Below are 16,720 nucleotides of genomic sequence, written 5' to 3'. Positions count from 1 at the left end.
TAGCTCTTGTGCCCTCATGGCGTCTGCTCCCACGAACATGCTCACTCCCCAGCTGAGCCGACGTGAATGTGAGCCCCCTAGAGCTGGGCACTTGGCCAGCACGCCCACTGTTGTCCCCCAGGCCTGAATGAAGGGCTGAATCAGTATAGGGGAGCATGCAAAAAAGTCACCAGTTGAGTAGTTGGGTCAGAGGCTGAAGCTGAACATAGCTCTCCTGCAAAACCAGACCCCAGTCACCCATGATCCAGCCGGGACCGTCGTGCAGGAATAGCAAGTGGCAAGGAGGTGTGGGACTGCAGTGTATCAAAGTGTAGTGACGGCTGGCACTTGTTGAGCACTTGAGTGCCAGGAGCCCTGGGGGCATGGCGGTGGAGCATTGGGCTGCTGATTGCAAGGTTAGCAGTTCAAAACCACCAGTAGCTCTGGTGGGGGAGAAAGACGGGGCTTTCTACTCACCTAAAGAGCTAAAGAGTGACCTTGTGAGAAATCACAGGGGCAGTTCTACTCTGCCCTACAGGGTCACGAAGGGCCAGCACGGACTCAATCACAGGGAGATGTTGCTGTTGTTAAGTGCTGTGCACCCCTTTGAGTTGTTCCCATGCATCGAGCCTGTTGGGGTGCTTATATTAGCCTGGTGGAGTCCCTGGTGGTGGGGCCCCTAATGCACTGACTGCTCACCCAGAGGTGCCTTGGGAGAAAGGTCTCCAGTGACTCACATGGGTGCTAGGAACAGGAATCATGGTGAGAACCTGGGGGTTGGCTTTTGGCAGCCTTCTGCAGATGGCAGGAGCCCAGCTGGGTAAGAATGGGGCTGCTCTCCAGAAGGCTGGCGGGTCAAACCCACCAGTCACTCCTTGGGAGCTGGGTGAAGAGTCTGCTCCCAGAAAGACTGACAGCCTCAGAAACCCCAGTCGGAACTGACTTGCCGATAGGGGCTTGGGGTTGGGGGTTTCTGCAGGAAGTCCCCATTGATGGCTGGGAGAGCTAAAGCCGGGAGGGGCAAGCAGATAGAACAAGGTGGTGCTGAGATTCAGACCCAGGCGACCAGCCAGCCCTAGGACCTGCAGCCCTAAGCACAGGGCCATGGCTTCCCCCAGAGAACGCACCCCGCGGGCCTCACTGGGGACTCCACATGTCTCTGTTTCAGCAATTTGAGGAGAGTCAAGGCCGGAGCAGCAGCAAAACCGCCTTCTACCGGGCGCTGCAGAATGCCCTGGGTGGTGAGGCTGCAGACGCCGGGGTGCAGGCCGCAGCCTCCTGGTACTACTCTCTGGAGCACACGGAGGACCAGTATGCTGCCTTCTCCCGGGCGCTGGAGAATGCCACCCGGTGAGCCTGCCACAGACCCGGGCGGTGTCCCTGCCAGCCTTCATTCCCGCTGCCCAGGGTGCCGAACAGCGGGGTGGAGTGGAGGGCACAGGCTCCTGGCCACCCTAGGACTGGACAGCATGAACAAGGACCCTCACACTCTTCCTGCCCCGGGTCTCAGCCCACTGCATCCCAGGCTCATGTGGGGAATCCCAAAGGGCTATGGGTACCTGAGCCCCACAGTGCTGTTTAGCGCTCCCTGTGGGGCAGCCCCAAGGAAAGTGTTCATCCCGGCCAGCCTTACTCCAAAGTAGAAAAAGGCCACCCAACCCGGCTGGCCGACACCTATCTGGCCAGCAGAGGTGGTGGAGACGTGAGAGAGCCACTTTGGGCAAGGCAGAGGGGTTTCTGGGAGAGCCTGTGCTGAGGGCCTGGTGGGTGGTGTCCTGAGCTGGCACAGCTGCATTTACACCAGGGGTGCGGAACCTTCTCTCTGTGCCAAGGGCCATTTGGATACTTACAACATCATTCACAGGTCATGCAGGTCAAACATTTCATGAACTCACCCCTACTACGATAGCGATAACGAGAGACCCGGTGGCGTGGTAGTTACATGTGAGCCTATAGCCACCAGATCAGCAGTTTAAAACCACCTTCCACTCCTTGGGAGAAAGAGGAGCTTTTCTATTTCCGTGAGACGTTCCAGTCTTAGGAAACCACGGGGCCAGTTCTACCCTGCCCTTTGGGTTTGCTGTGGTCAACAAACGCTTGGTGACAGTGGGTCTGATTTGGTCTGGTCTTTTGGGAGCACAATAGCTGGAATGACTTCTCTTTGATGAAGGATGTGATGTTAGCAGGTGTTGGTAACTCTGGGGTCTTAGGTGTCCCGTGGGCCAGACGTCCCCGCCCCCTCCTCCAGCCCTAGAGGGGCGGGTAATTAGACACCCCTCTTTCTCCTTCCCCCAGGGACTACTTCATCACCTGCCCTGTGATCGACATGGCCACCCGATGGGCGAGGCAGGCCCGAGGAAATGTCTTCCTGTACCATGTGCCCAGAAGCTATGGCCACAGCAGGTAAGGGGCTGGGTGGCCAGGTGGGTGTCAGCAGACGAGGCCCCCTACAAGCTGTCGCTGACTCGGCACCCATGGTCTCCCTGGCTCCCGACATGGATGATTATGTTTCTGTTGATACGACATCCGTACACCTGTCCAGATCCACGTGAACAGGCTGGTCAGGGATGACCATGCCCCTTCACAGGCGAGGGTTTGGGGGACCAAGCAGTGTGGCCTCCTCGCCTCAAGGACAGAGCTGTGCACCATGTCTTCTCTGCACTCCAGAACTTTCTTTCCAGTGAAACAGGATTCTCCCCTCTTTGAACTATTTATACTTTCAAGCTCGTCGGCCTACTGCCTTGGGGAGGAGAAGAAAAGGCTGCAGGGTTCTGGGAGGAAGCGTGTGGGAGGAAGGGACGGGGACATGGGACATCTGGTCTGGGTGGACATGAAAGGACCCCTGGTCACCCAGTGGTCTGTGGCCACCCATGGCCAGGGAGGCCCGCCGGGAAGCTTGACCCTGAATAACCCTTGGCAGGCCCTCCCAAGTGCCTGGCTCCCAAGAACACTGCTCCATGTGCCGGTCCCGCTCCGGGCTTCGCCGTCTTTCTCGATTTCAGCGCAGAGACTGTAATGCATTCATCAAGTGCCTTCAAAGTGTGACCGCGCCGCGGCTGTGGCTGCTGCTCTGAGCTGCCCTCCATCTCCCCCAGTTCACGGTGTGTCACCGGGCACAAGACCCCAATGCCCAGCCCCACGTCATGCCCAGGACTGGTGGAGGACAGACCACGTTGTAGTCCAGAGGGATCCTTTCCTTTCTCCTTAACATCCACCCTCTGTTGTTATCCTGGAGGCTGACTCGACAGTCAGGTTTCCCGTTTAATAACCAGCGTCCACCCAGATTGTCCTGGGCCCTGTTGACATCCCTCCCCACCCACGGTCCTTCTCCTGACAGTGAGTAACCCCCCCCCCACCCACCCAAACCCGGCTGTCCACCTAGGGTTTTCATTGGGTGATTTCTCAAAGTAGATTTCCAGGCCTTTCTTCCTAGTCTGCCTTAGCGTGCCTTCTGTGCTGTGCCCGTCATGGCAACACACACGCCTCCCCTGGCAGACTGGAGGTGGCTGTGCCTGAGGAGAGAATTCTCCTACTGCACCAGCTATGCCACCCCAGCCCACCCCCCAGACACTTGTTTAGACCTCAGCTTTACCTAAAGAAAAGAAGCAATCAAGCAATGGGACACGCCTCTGCTACATGAGAGGAAGCATTGGTTGAAGGACAGCAGCCAAGCGCCGCAGGGACAGTCTTCCTTCCCTCCCAAGTGACAGGGTTGTTGATGGACAGGACCTGCTGAGAGGCAGGGCTGGGTGGACTTGGGGGCGGGGGCACCTCCTCTTGAGTGGCACAGAGCTTGGTGGTTTGAACTCCCCCTCCTCACCCCCATACACATACACACATACACACACATTGTTGTTAGGTCGGTCCAACCACAGAGTGAAGCCCTGCCTGCTCCTGCACATGCCTCGCCTCTGTTCTTGTGCTTGAAGCACCTCATGAGAAAGGCCTGGCCATCTGATGCCCAAGGTCTGGGCTTTGCAGACCCCACGGAGCAGTTCCACCCTGCACACACAGGGTTTGTGAGTCAGAACCCGCCCCCAGACCCCAGCGACCACACTGCTCCAATCAGAGCCTGAATCCCGGAAAGGAACCTGCTTGTCTTGTTGGCAAGTTTCTCTCTTCTGCCCCAAAAGAATCTCTCTCCCTGGGTGCTGTCACTCTCCTCCCTGGTTTCTGGCTCCAACCGGCATGCTTAAAATAGCTGCCCATGCTGGCGTTTCCAGCCATCTGTCTGCTCGCTCACCATCTCTCCTGGTCACGGCTGGTGAACGAGCCATTCTGAGATGGTTGCTAATTGATGGTGGAGCACTGTGGGCTGCTCACTGCCCACCCAGCTGACTTCTAGGACTACCCACCCTGAAGCCAAGGCCAGCCTCTTGTAGGGACAGAGGGGCACAGTGGAGGGAGGGGGTGTGGAGAGCTCCCTGGCTTGAACCATACCCCAAGTCCGGATCCTTCTTCTATAGCTTTTCTTCTGCAGGGTCCCAGGGAGCCAGCCCCGCCTCCCAGTGGCGGGATTTGACCTCCCTGTGAATGGTGGGGCAGAGTGGGGCTCCCACCTGGGCTCCCTCCTATGACTCGGGGGCTGTCTTTCATTTGGGGGAGGGCCATGCGGTCAGGAGAGACCAGTTCCTGGAGAAGGGCATCCTGCTTGGCGAAGCGGAGGGTCAGCGAAAGAGAGGAAGACCCTCAAGGAGACAGGAGGACAACAATGGGCTCAGACACAGGAACAACGGCCAGGGTAGCAAAGGACTGGGCAGCGCTTCCTTCTGCTGTGGTCGCTATGGGTTGGAGCCCACTCCATGCCACCTAACACCCACAACTGCTCCGGAGAGTGAATGCTCCTGGCTTCTAACTCGAAACCAACTCCCTTCCCATCCCCCCTCTTCTTCCTACAAGCTGAGGACCTCTGGGCACCTTTGTCTCACCTTCTACTCTTGGGTCTCTGATTCAAGGTGGTGTGTGTGAAACAGCAGGCCTACAGTAGATGGGTGAGGGTGATTTTTCTCTCCCTCTTCAGGAGAGAGGGCTCTGGGAAGGAAACTCCCAGTGCTGCTCAGAAGGCAGTGCTGGTCCTTCTTGGTACCCGCTCTCAGCCTGGGAAACAAGGCTGTGCATTCTAGACTCAATGCGTGTGCATTCTAGATATTTCTGTGCATTCCAAGGGAGCCTCCACAGGCCATCTTCTGGGTGGACTGTCCGGGTGAGTGTGTTAGAAGGAGCAGTCCCAAGAAAATGTGGAGTGATTGAATTCTTGAACTTTGTCCTCTGACCCAGCCACATTTTGTGTGACTCACAAGGTTATTTCCCATAAACATGGATGGAAATCATGTTCTGAAAACAAGCCCCCCAGCCCCACAGTATGTGAGGCTTTCTGCTGAATCTCATCTTCCATGTTGGTCGGGTAAATCTTTACGGAGTGTCTTCTAGGCCCAAGGCACATGTTTAACTACAAGCGCTCAGGGGCGCATGGGCCAGTCAGCGTGGTACAGACCAGTGTGGAGGAAGCAAGGGATGCCCAGGCTTAATCTTGCTTACCTGCTCATCTGTCGTGAGTCCTTTCACCTGGGTTTCATGGACGTGAATCTGTTGGCCACAAGGAAGGCCAGGAGGAACTGTTGGCTACAGATTGTAAGGAGAAGCCTGTGGAGACCTTGCTCTTGGGGAGCCCGTCTGCTGCATGAGGCAGAGGAGAGCCGCCCGACAGTGACATCATAGCAGGGCATGGCGGCAGTGAGTCCTGAGCTAGACCATGCACACCTAGCCAGGTGGAAGGAGTGCGGGGCTGGGGATGAGAAGCCAGCGGCGGTGGTGAGTGGTGAGTGCTCCTTAGCATTAGTGCCTGGGGAAGAACCGTCTGGAATGGTGACATTTGAACTGAGAACCGGGGGATGAGGAGGTGAGAGCCAGTGAGGAATCGAGGGATCCGCAGCCCCAGCTGAGGGATGGCCGGGAGTGTGGTGCTGAAGACTGGACACATCTGAGGATAGGGAGGGAAGTCAGGCCGCCCCGGGGTCTGCTGGGGAGGAGGAGCCTGGCTGTGGGTGAGGAACCCAGGGCGGGGTCCCTTGGATCCCTTAGGAGCATGCAGACTACTGCAGGAAGAGAGCAAGCGCTCTACCTGAGTGACCGGGAGACGGCGGGGAGTTTTCACAAGGCACCTGACACAGAATGTGCGTTCGCCTGGCCTTCCATGCCGTCCCGAGAGACACCACTCCCTAAAATACCAGTGCTCTACCCATAGAACAGACAAGAAACCCTGGTAGCCAGTGTGACGGCCAGGTCAGCAGGACAGACCCTGGAAATGAGAACTGGAGAGAAATGGTTTAGATCGGGTGTGCACCTTAAAAAGAGGACCTGGTGACTCAACACTGTAGCGTTAACTTCGAACTGAAGGGAGGGTCGTCGTTCTGAATCCACTGATGAGGGGCCCCGTGTGAAAATTCCCCCAGCAGCCCCTTCCTGTAAAGACTACAGCCTGGAACCCCCCCAGGCTGCCGTGCTCTGTCCTGTGGGATGACACGTCAGCGGGAAATAGGTTCCGCAGCATCCACCCACCACCACAACCAGCCTTCAACACATCTGTTCACATTAGCCGTGCGCGCGTGCGTGTGTGTGTGTGTGTGTGTGTGTGTGTGTGTGTGTGTTCGCACCTCCCCCTTCTGATGCAAGGTCCGAGGTGTGAGTAGGAACTACCCGTGGCTGGTGTATTTTTAGGGTTCTCTTCCTTGGCTGTCTTGCAAAACCCTAACCGTAAACCATGGCCTGTGGGGTTTCCAACAGTTCCTGGGGACAGCAGCGGGACGAACGTCTTAAAGCAATATTGTTGTTGCTGTTGTTGTTAGGCACTGTGGCGTTGGTTCGGACCCAATGTTCAGCAGAATGAAGCACCGCCCTGTCCTGCGTCACCCTCACGAATGTTCTTCTGAATGTTCTTCCGTTGAGCCCGTGGTTGCAGCCACCGTGCCGACCCAGCTTGCCCAGGGCCTTCCTCTTTCTCACTGCCCCTCTCCTTGAACCAGCGGGATGTCCTTCTCCAGGGACCAGTCTCTCCTGACCCCCTGTCCAAAGTACAGGAGATGAAGTCTCGCCATCCTTGCCTCTCAGGGGCACTCTGGCTGGCCTTCTGAGCCAGAGCCTTCTTCTTTGGGCAGTCCATGGTCCTTTCCATCTGATCCTCCGGCTCCATCGTTCAAACCGTCAGAATGACAAATGCCGCGGGCACACACAGATCCAGCTCGTGGTCAACACTGGTGAGGATGCATGTCCATGTGGAGCCAGGCCTCGGCCGCTCCTGAGCAGCCATTGTTACATTTAGGGGGGCTACCGGGTGCTGGACGACTTCATGCCGTGGGCTGCAAACTTGGACTGTGCCGCAGAGCAGAGCAATACACCACCCTTTGTCCGCTGGGCTTGAGGGACTTGGGGAAATGCGACAAAATAGGGCCGTTGGGGCTGGAGGCAGGAGGGTGTTTCTTCATGCCAGTGGGGAGCTGGGCGTTTCTGGGACTGCAGCCCAACCCTTTTATGGAGCTCTTTGTTATGCGTGCAATTCCTTGCTGACACCCCGGACCCCCACGGGGCTCACAAATCAACTCGCCCAGGCAGACTGTCTGGCCAAGCCTCCCCAGACCAGCCTCTCTGCCCTTGACCTGCATTATGCAAATGTGGCTTGTTACTTGGTTGGCAGGTCCTGCCACCACTGCCCCAGACCCCACCATCACTTCAGCAGGGCCTCCTGTCGTTCTCCAGCCCCATGGGACACCCCTCTGCCCTCATGCTCACCAGCCTCAGACATCCTGGGTGCTGTTCCCAGGCCCCGGGAGCAGAGATCGAGGCCGGGGCTCCTACCTTGACTACTCCTGGCCATGTGGTTGTGATGCCGGATGAGTGCCTGGCAAACCATGGTTGACAGGCTTCTGCAGAGCTGCTAGACTGGACGGGCTAGGAGGGAAGGCCGTGTGATCTACTTCCAAAGTGAGCGAATAAAACTGGCACGGCGCGCAATGAAACGCGGCATGGGGCAGGGCTGGAGAACACACAGACGCTGAGGCACTGGGCTCTACGGCTCCCAGTGAAGGGAAGGGTGTGAGGGGGTCCCAGCGCTGGGCAGTGTTTCCTTCTGCGGTGTATGCAGCGGCCTTCAGCTGGAGCCAACTAGTGCCTCGGAGTGGCAACAAGAGGGTGCGACCTGCCTCTGAGCACCCAGGGGTGCCACTGGAGAGGCTGGGAGGAATGGTCGGGCCTGAGTTATAGAAGGAGAAACAGCGGAGGAGAAGGAGGAACAGAAGGGCCACCACAAACTGGCTTTATGACTTCAGGGGTGGAAGTGGGTGGGCACCAACCTTCCTTCGACCCCACACCTGCCTCTCCAGTTGCAGTGGGCAGAGCCATACCTGGCCTGGCCATTGGAGCAGAAGGTACCAACTGCAGACAACCAAAGAAAGTACACGACAAGACAAAGCTAAATCATTCTAGCCTGACCATGTGCCTATATGACCCCATCGGTTTGAGTATCTGATTTATCAGCAATCAATCAATGCCAGCAGAGGGAAAGAAGCCTCATCAGTAAGCATGAGCCGCGTGAGACACGCAAACGCTGAAACTGTTCAGCCCGCGGGTCTCTCCCTTCAGCTGGTTGATCCTGGTCCTTCCCTGTCTCTCTCTGTTGATGCCGTCTCTGCCCCCACCCTGCTTACGCTGGAGGCTCGGAGACTCAGCCCTTGCCTAGACCTACTGAGCCCCTCTTGCAAGCTCCCACGGGCTGTCTCTCCTCCACATGTCTGCCTGAAACTGCTTATGATAACCCCTGCTTCCTGATAAAGGCCAGCCCTGCTGGAGCAAAGGTGCAGCAGGAGTCTCGTACCCAGCAGGCCAGCAGGCTCTTCAGGGTCCCACACAGACAGAAGCAGGCAGGATTTGGCCTGCCTGGGGGAGCCAACTGTTCACGTGACTTCCCCGTTCCATGCTTAATGGCTCAACATTGGCCAGGTTGGCAGTATTTACACTATGGAGATTGGCAAAAGCTACAAAGCAGGGCCCACCCACTGTCAAGAGCCAGTTGTTAAACTTTACCAGCATAACACTAGATAGCGTCTCCCAAGAAAAGTACACATATATGCAGTTTCCCAAAGGCGACAGTGTTGGGCAGCTACAGATACGATGTGAACTTTTGCTACAAAATCATAGAAATCTTTGATGAAACAAAAATATCAAAATGGAAAGACACTGCTTCCGGACATATCCTCCAGCCAGATCTTTACACTTTGGGAGGCAGCTTTCCTCCCTGTAACTCTTCCTGCCAAGAATTCCGCACTCGTCAATTCATGCCCTGCAACAGCAGCAGGTGGGCTTCGTGAGGGGCTCAAACCGTGTTCCTTTGAAATGTTCTTTGAGTTTAGGTGGACAAAAGAAGTCTGCAGGTGTAAGGTCAGGGTCTTAGGGTCCTTATAGGTCCCTTAGGGTAAGGTTCCTTATAGAACTTCTCCTAAGGAAGCTCGCCTTTGCTGCCCTCCAAGAAATGAGGGAAAACATTTCTCTTCGCAATCTCTTGGCCTTTTTCTCACCAGTTTTCTGGAAAGATCTTCCTAATAAGCCCCTGTGATCATCCTGTAACGTTTGAGAAATCTACCAAGATCACCCCTTTGAATCCCCAAAGTCAGTCGCCGTAATCCCTGCTTTGGATCTAACTGGCCCAGGAGATCCCCTCAGAAGCCCCTGCTTCGATCGGATATTTTTGTAAGCCATGCTTGTCTCCCGGTGCCTGCAGTGAGGCGGACAGTGTGAGACCAGCACAGCACACCTGCTCTAGACCTTTTCCACCCTTGTTGTTGTTGTGAGGGACTGTCCAGTCTGTGCCCACACACAGGAGCCCCTATATAGAACCCTCCTCACCCTTGTGATATTGGGGCCCATTGTTGCAGCCACTGTGCTATTCCATCTCTTCAAGGGTCTCCCTCTTTTCACTGCCTTTCAGTCCTTACGAAGGGGTCAAAGGGAGAAAGGTACCAACAGAGATAGCTCAGCTCATCACAGACCCCCAGCACGGTGCTGGTCCCACCATGGGTTTCAGGGAGGGAGTTTTGCTTTTCATGCAGGAAAACTGAATGTCTGGTAAGCCTGTTCGGCTTTAGAAAACCGTTTAACCTCTCAGGGAGCTTATTTCAAATTGTCCTCGGTTATAAATAAGACCCTTTGCATCAGAACGAAGAGGAATGGAGCCTACGTCACTGCAACTGTATAAAGAACAACGACTGCCAACCACGGGTCACCGTGCTAGCCAAGGGACAGTGTATGCCCAGTGTGGCCACTGGTGCTGTCCCCCTTTCCCTCCTAAAACGCTGTGGAGAATGGCACCATCGCCGTTCTTTGGTGACTCCAAGGCAGGGAGAACGGGGGACAGGACTCAGGTGGGGGTGACACAGCACAAACATCTCCAGCTGCACCCATGCCAGCCATCCTGTGCCGGGCTTAGCCATTCGTACCTCCGGCCATCCCCACAGATGAGGGTACAGAAGCAGGGAGTCAAATGACTTCCAGAGCCACGTACTAGATGTGGGAAGGGCCCAGACCAGGTCTCCCGAGGTACCTTTACTCCCGGCTCCCCAGGACATTCCTTCTGACCCGACTTGGGGTTCCACTGGCAGAGTGAGCAGCCTACGTTCTGGAAATGGGCTGCACAGTGGGTTCTCCCCCCACCCCCTCCTCCCCCACATCGGTGGCGGCAGTGGTCATTAGGCACCACAGAGCCAGTTCCCACTCAATTCGACACGGTGTGCAGCAGACCCAAACACTGCCCGGTCCCTGACATCCTCACAATGGTAATGACATCGGAGCCCATTGATGCAGCCACGCTGTCCATCCGTCTTGCGGGACAACGGTTTAGTATTGCTTTAACTCTTGCTCCTTCTTCCCATCTGTCTCCCCAGCCTGGGGCTGCTGGCTGACGTGCAGTACGCCTTTGGACTTCCCTTCCACCCCGCCTACCAGGGGCAGTTTAGTCGGGAGGAGAAAAGCCTGTCTCTGAAAATCATGCAGTTCTTCGCTAACTTCATCAGATCTGGGTGAGTGACTGCGGCTTTCTCCCTGCGTCTGAACAGGGCAGAGGCCCCATGAACAGACCCAGACCTGCCATGAGTCCCAGGCTAGCCCCCTCCAATCCCCCTTGGTGGTCCTTAAGCCAGGAGGAGAAGCTCTGGTCACACCACTCCCATTGGGCCATTCTGGTCCAGGGTGTCTTCTCGGCCCCGTGGATATTGAGGCTGGGTGGTCCTTGGTTATGGGGGTGCCTGTGCATCTAAATTGCCTTAACAGCATCTCTGGTCTCCACCCACCTGATGTCAGCAGCACCTCTCCGCCCCCCCACAATTATAAAACCCAAAAAGGATTCACATGGTCAAATGCTCCTTGCTGGGACAATCGGCCCTCCCCCAGTTAGGTGCCACTGCGTTGCTTGACCAACCAAAAACCAAACGCACTGCCCCTGAGCCCATGCTGCAATTAAGTCAATGTGCTTGGCGCCAAATCCATTGGCCAGAGCATCAGTTCCAACTCATGGGATCCCCCGGTATGTCCACAAAGAACGGCTCTATGGGGCTTTCAGTAGCTCCGTGGTGTAGTGGTTACACGTTGGGCTGTTAAGTGCAAGTTTAGCAGTTCAAGACCCCCAGCCACACTGTGGGAGAAGGAGGAGGCTTTCACTCCCATAAAGAGTCCCAGTTTCAGAAACCCACGGTGGCAGCTCCACCCTGTGCCACAGGCTCCCTGTGAGTCAGAATGGACTTGAAGACCGTGAGTCTGGATTTGACAGGAGCTCAACAGGCTTCCCCCCAGGGCTCTCTGACCCTCCAACCTTGACCCTTTGCACCACCTGGGACCTCCATAACAGGGCCCTGGTGTAGAAATGGACACCAGAACCTTGGGGGGGCTTTCAGAGAAAGGGGGGCAGTGTGAGGTCATGAGCCCAGGTGCTGGGCCTCCTCCTCGGGAAGTGGCCCGGCAGTGGCATGGGCAGGAGCCCTGGCCCCTGGACAGGTTTGCAGAGCAGGAGCCGGGGCCTGGCCCCTGTGGCAGGGCGCGTGGGTCCCCATCCTACTGGGACACTTGTGGAGAAGAATCGGCTCTGGCCTTCAGACACCAGTGAGAAAAGGGGGGTGCACGCTTGCCTCATGGCCTTCCCTTGGGCTTTGCAGGAACCCCAACTACCCGCACGACTTCTCCCGGAGAGCGCCTGGCTTCGCCGTGCCCTGGCCCGATGTCCTCCCCCGGGCCGGGGGCGACAACTACAAGGAGTTCAGCCCCCTGCTCCCCAATGGGCAGGGCCTGAAACGAGCCGACTGCTCCTTCTGGTCCAAGTACATCCCTTCTCTGAAGGCGTCAGCAGGTAGAGCAGCCCCAGTGGGGCCTGGGTGGGGGTGGGGGGGGCTCGTCCGTGCCCCAGCTTTCATGAGCCTTCTGTTTCCTACTCTGTAAGTTACCCCAAGGTCCTGTCCTAGAAGGAGCTCACAGTCTGGGGGGTGGGGCTCCACATTGTGAGGAGCCTCCTGCAGGTGACAGGGCAGGAGGGGGAAGACAGAGGGGCTTGGAGAGGAGGGTTGAATGGAGAGCCACCATCAGAGCATCAAGCCTGAGAGGAACTCCCAAACGCCCCCTGCCCCTCTAGTCTTAAAAGGCTGGATAGAAAGCCCTGGGGAAGGATTTGAACCAGGGGAGAGGTGGCCATCACTTCCTCTTCCTGTTAAGAGAATTTGACTTGTCCATAAACCAGTTGGCTACCGTTGAATCCGCTCTAAGTCAAGGCAACAGAGCTGTCAGAAAAGACTTGTGCTCCCTCAAGCGTCCACTGGCTGATTTCTCAGACGTGGACCACCAGTCCTTTGGTCATCAGACCCCTTTCTTCTGAGATACTGCTGGGTGGATTTGAACAACCGACCTGGCAGCGAGTTACCAAGCGCTTAACCATGTGCACGACTCAAGGGCTACAACTTGGAACCTTGGTGTGAGCAGCAGAGAGCACCCCTAGTTTGCTCCTCCCAGAGGCTCGCTGGTTGGCCTCCCAGGGCAGGGATGCTGAGGGCCACACGTGAGTCATAGGGAGGTGTTGGGCAGGTAGAGTGAACACAGTGTGAACACACTGACCTTAGAAGCTTCCAGCAGAGTGTGGAGCCGGCCACCCAGCCAGTAAGTGCTCTTTAGTTTTCCTGGCGCTGTGCTGGAGGTCAGAGGGGAGGGGGTCTCCTCTTCCTGGAGGGGCAGGGAAGGCTTCCAGGGGAGGTGATTCCGGGGCTGAGGTTTCAGAATGACAGGCATTCTTCAGGAGGGGAACAATGGGACTGAAAGATGACCTCCTCCAACCCACATTTTAGCACATTGCCGCTTGTCTTCGGCCTTCAAGCTCAAGCGGCTTTGCGTGTAGCCACATACTGAATCTGGTGCTCCCACCTGCGTTAGTCTGGGTACTCTAGAGAAACAAATCCACAGGAACTCACAGGTATAAGAGAGAGTTTTATATAAAGGTTAAGTGCACATCAAGAAAACATCCCAGCCCAGTGCTGTCCAAGCCCACAAGTCCTACATTAACCCATATGTCCAACACCAATCCACAAAGTCCTCCTCCATCTCACAAAACACACACAATGATGCCGACTGCAGGAGGAAAACTGAATCAGTGAATGTGTAAGATCTCAGCGCTGGCAGGGGTCTCCACATGGCTGCTCCAGCACCCAGGACTGCATCGGGCTAGGTCCATGCAGCTTCTCCTCGGGGGTGTCTTACAGGAAGTGAGCCTTGCCAGCTGAAGCAGAGAACTGGCTAAGGCAGCTGCACCCTCTCTGGCCATCAGAAAGCAAGAGACCTGAGAACTAGAAAGGCTAGGCTCACCAAGCCATTTATCTCTCTGCCCTTCAATTAACCCCACATGTGTTTATCGGCCAGGTTGGCACATTAAACTTTAACTATCTCATACCCCCAGAAGTGTCCCTCTGGGGCATTGCTAGAGCAAGCTCATCCGAGGCTGGGGTCTCTGGGGTACCCGGAAGGGGAACTCCTACTCCAAGGCTGGACCATGGTGCCCCCATCTCTCCTGTTCCAGATGGAGCTGAGGGTCAGCAGGCCACTGAGAGTGAGGAGGAGGCCTCGCCCTTGAGCCAGGGACTGAGTGATGACCTCACAGGCCTCCCAGAACCCGGCGCCAAGACCTACAGCAAGTGACCCGCCTCTGGGACCTCCTCTGATGTCACCACCTGCCAGCCCTGCCCTAGCTGCTCAGCTACCCACTGTGGGAGCCTTGTTCTCTAGAACGGCCGCTCTGTTTCAATAAAGTGACCGCATGCAGTGAAGGAGGCTCGGAGTGGTTCCTTTGTGGTGATGCTTGGCCAACATCATTCATGTCTTCATCTCGCTCAGCTCCGAATCCCAGGCTGCTGTTTCGTTTCAACACACACCCTCTGCTGTCTAGAAGGGGAACAAGGCGGGTGAGGATTCATTCTGGAAGGTCCCAGAATAAGGGAGAGAAAGCAACCATCTCAGGCTGGTGTGGCATTTCTCCTGAGGCACACAGGTCTGACTTAAGGTGGCGAGAGTGGAGGTGGGGGCAGGTACAGGTCCCCGCACCCTTTAGGAATAAGGTCGGTGGGACTTGGGTGACAGTGAGAGGGGTTGGGTTCAAGGAGACAGCATTGACCACCTACAGGCTGACCTGTGTTCCCAGGTAAGCCACAGTTGCTGCCATCCATTCTTCTTGGGGGCACACCTATCAAGGCCACCCCGTTAGTCCTGTGGCTCCCAGCCAAGGACCCTTGGTAGAATACCCTGGGAGGAGGCCCTGGGCACCTAGGCCCAGGCCACACCCCAGAAGCCCTCAGCCTTCTCAAGATCGACCTTTTCGCTTCTCCTCTGAGTGCCAGGCCCCTCTCCTAGACAATAGGTCTGGTGGGTGTGCTGGGCGAACCCCTTTAGAAAGGTACCGGGGAGACATCCATTGGTTCTGCCTACCATTCCCTCTTTGTGGTCAGCAGAGCAGTGCCCCTCAAAACACTCTCCATTAGAATGCCCAGAACCTATGACTAAGTTAGCCACAGCCGTGTGTGGGTGTGGTGTGGGTGCTGGCGGTGGGGAGAGTTTCAGAAGGAGTCAGAGTTGCTAATTTCAGGAGGCAGAAGGGAGAGGAGGTAGCCGGGGCTGGACTCGGCCAACACTGCTGGATTCTAACATGGAAGGAGAGGCTGGGAGCCAAGACAAGCCGCAGCGTCTAACCCTCTGCCTCCAGTGGGTTCTGTCTCCTAGTGAGCCCCGTTTGCACAAAGCAGAACTGCCCGGCAGCGTTTCTCTAAGGAAGCAGGTGGCCCCGTCTTTCTCCTGTGGAGCTGCTGCTGGGTTCTGACGACTCCCCATTCAATTAGCAGCTGACTACTTAACCACCATGCTGCCAGGGCTCTGATGGCAGCCTCTAGGCCAGTGGTTCTCAACCTTCCTCATGCTGCGACCCTTTCAGGCAGTTCCTCATGTGGTGGTGACCCCCAACCACAAATTATTTTCATTGCTCCTTCATCACTGTCATTTTGCTACTGTTATGAATTGAGCGACCCCTGTGAAGGGTTGTTTGAGGGTTCAGCCTGGGATCCACGTCTGATCAGACCTCCAGCACCTTATGAAGACAGCCATGTTGTCTTGTGGGTCTGGGGAGTTTGCTGTAGTAGCCAGAACCAGCTAGTCACAGTCCCTGCTTCAGATGACTCTATCCTATCCTTGGGCTAACCTCAGGCAGGGCTCCCTCTCTCTGTGGCTACAGAAGCACCACCTCGGACCACCTGAAAACCAGGGCCTCAAACCAGGTCAAGTGTGGTTTGACCCCCAGCTGGAAACGGCGGGCTCTCCCTCCCCAGCCAGATGGTTCCAGGAAAGCTCACCAAGACTCTGTAGAGGTCCGGGTGGTCTCCCAACTCCAGCCTCAACCACCCTAGAGGTGTCACTCATGAGTTCACTTGTCCCCACCCTGCCAGGAACACTGGGCCACTTCCTGAGGGTGTCCAGCATGCCTCCTCCCTTGGGTTGGTATGAAGGGAGCGCTGGTCTCCCACCCCTACTGGCTGAAGGGGGAGCTTCCGAAGAGTGTCAAGACAGCGGCCTAGGAGCCCCAAAGGGGAAGTGGGTCTCCTCTGTCCCATGAGGTTGGAATCAACTTGACAGCACCCACCAGCCCAGGAGGTGGGTGAAGACTGGGAAGCCCCAGGAGAAGGCGTCACGCCCCGGCGCTGCCAGGGTCCTCAATCTGTTGGGCAAACACAGTGGCCGAGCTCGGACACTGAGCAGGAGGAGACATGGGTTTCTGTTTGCAGGGGGAGGCTGAGGGTCAGGGTGGGAGAGTGCAGCTCAGCGCTGGTCTCTGGGCTCTCCACCCCACTCCCACGGAGCAGCTCATTCACCCCACACTTCCTGAGAAGTCACGTGGGGTTGCACCACCCATCGCCCTGTGGGCCAGGCCCTCCTGCAGGGGCAGTCAGGCCTCACCGGGACTCTTCCTCTGCAGAGGTTACGAAGGTCAAAGCAGACCCAGCATCCAGGCCAGGGTCACCCGAAGGTCAGGAGGTGACCAAAGCATGCCACAGGGAGGGAGACTCCTTGTGAACGTCAGGGTCAGGGAGGTCGGATTGAGAAAGGGAAGAGCAGGCTCAGAGTTCAGTTGCTCACGCACCTGAGTCAACTTCCTTCTCAGCTGGAAGCCACTGAGCCTAGCAGGCCAGGA

The 16,720-nt window shown here is 56.6% G+C and overlaps 1 protein-coding gene across 1 annotated transcript in view; it reads left to right on the top strand.

Annotated features, from left to right (window-relative positions):
* Positions 1–14,187, top strand: part of TG (thyroglobulin) — a 189,613-nt gene extending 175,426 nt beyond the window's left edge. Inside the window, exons 44-48 of the mRNA XM_004697385.1 lie at positions 1,148–1,329; positions 2,275–2,382; positions 10,908–11,042; positions 12,171–12,361; positions 14,069–14,187. Of these exons, the coding sequence (XP_004697442.1) occupies positions 1,148–1,329; positions 2,275–2,382; positions 10,908–11,042; positions 12,171–12,361; positions 14,069–14,187 (735 nt within the window). The remainder of the gene's footprint in view (positions 1–1,147; positions 1,330–2,274; positions 2,383–10,907; positions 11,043–12,170; positions 12,362–14,068) is intronic.
* The last annotated feature ends 2,533 nt before the right edge of the window (positions 14,188–16,720 follow it).

Source organism: Echinops telfairi, unplaced genomic scaffold (assembly GCF_000313985.2).
Source record: "Echinops telfairi isolate 266 unplaced genomic scaffold, ASM31398v2 ScPeMD7_1;HRSCAF=3_0, whole genome shotgun sequence".
Lineage (NCBI taxonomy): Eukaryota > Metazoa > Chordata > Mammalia > Afrosoricida > Tenrecidae > Echinops > Echinops telfairi.
Note: the sequence above shows the minus strand (reverse complement) of the source record. Positions and strands in the feature narration are given on the sequence as shown.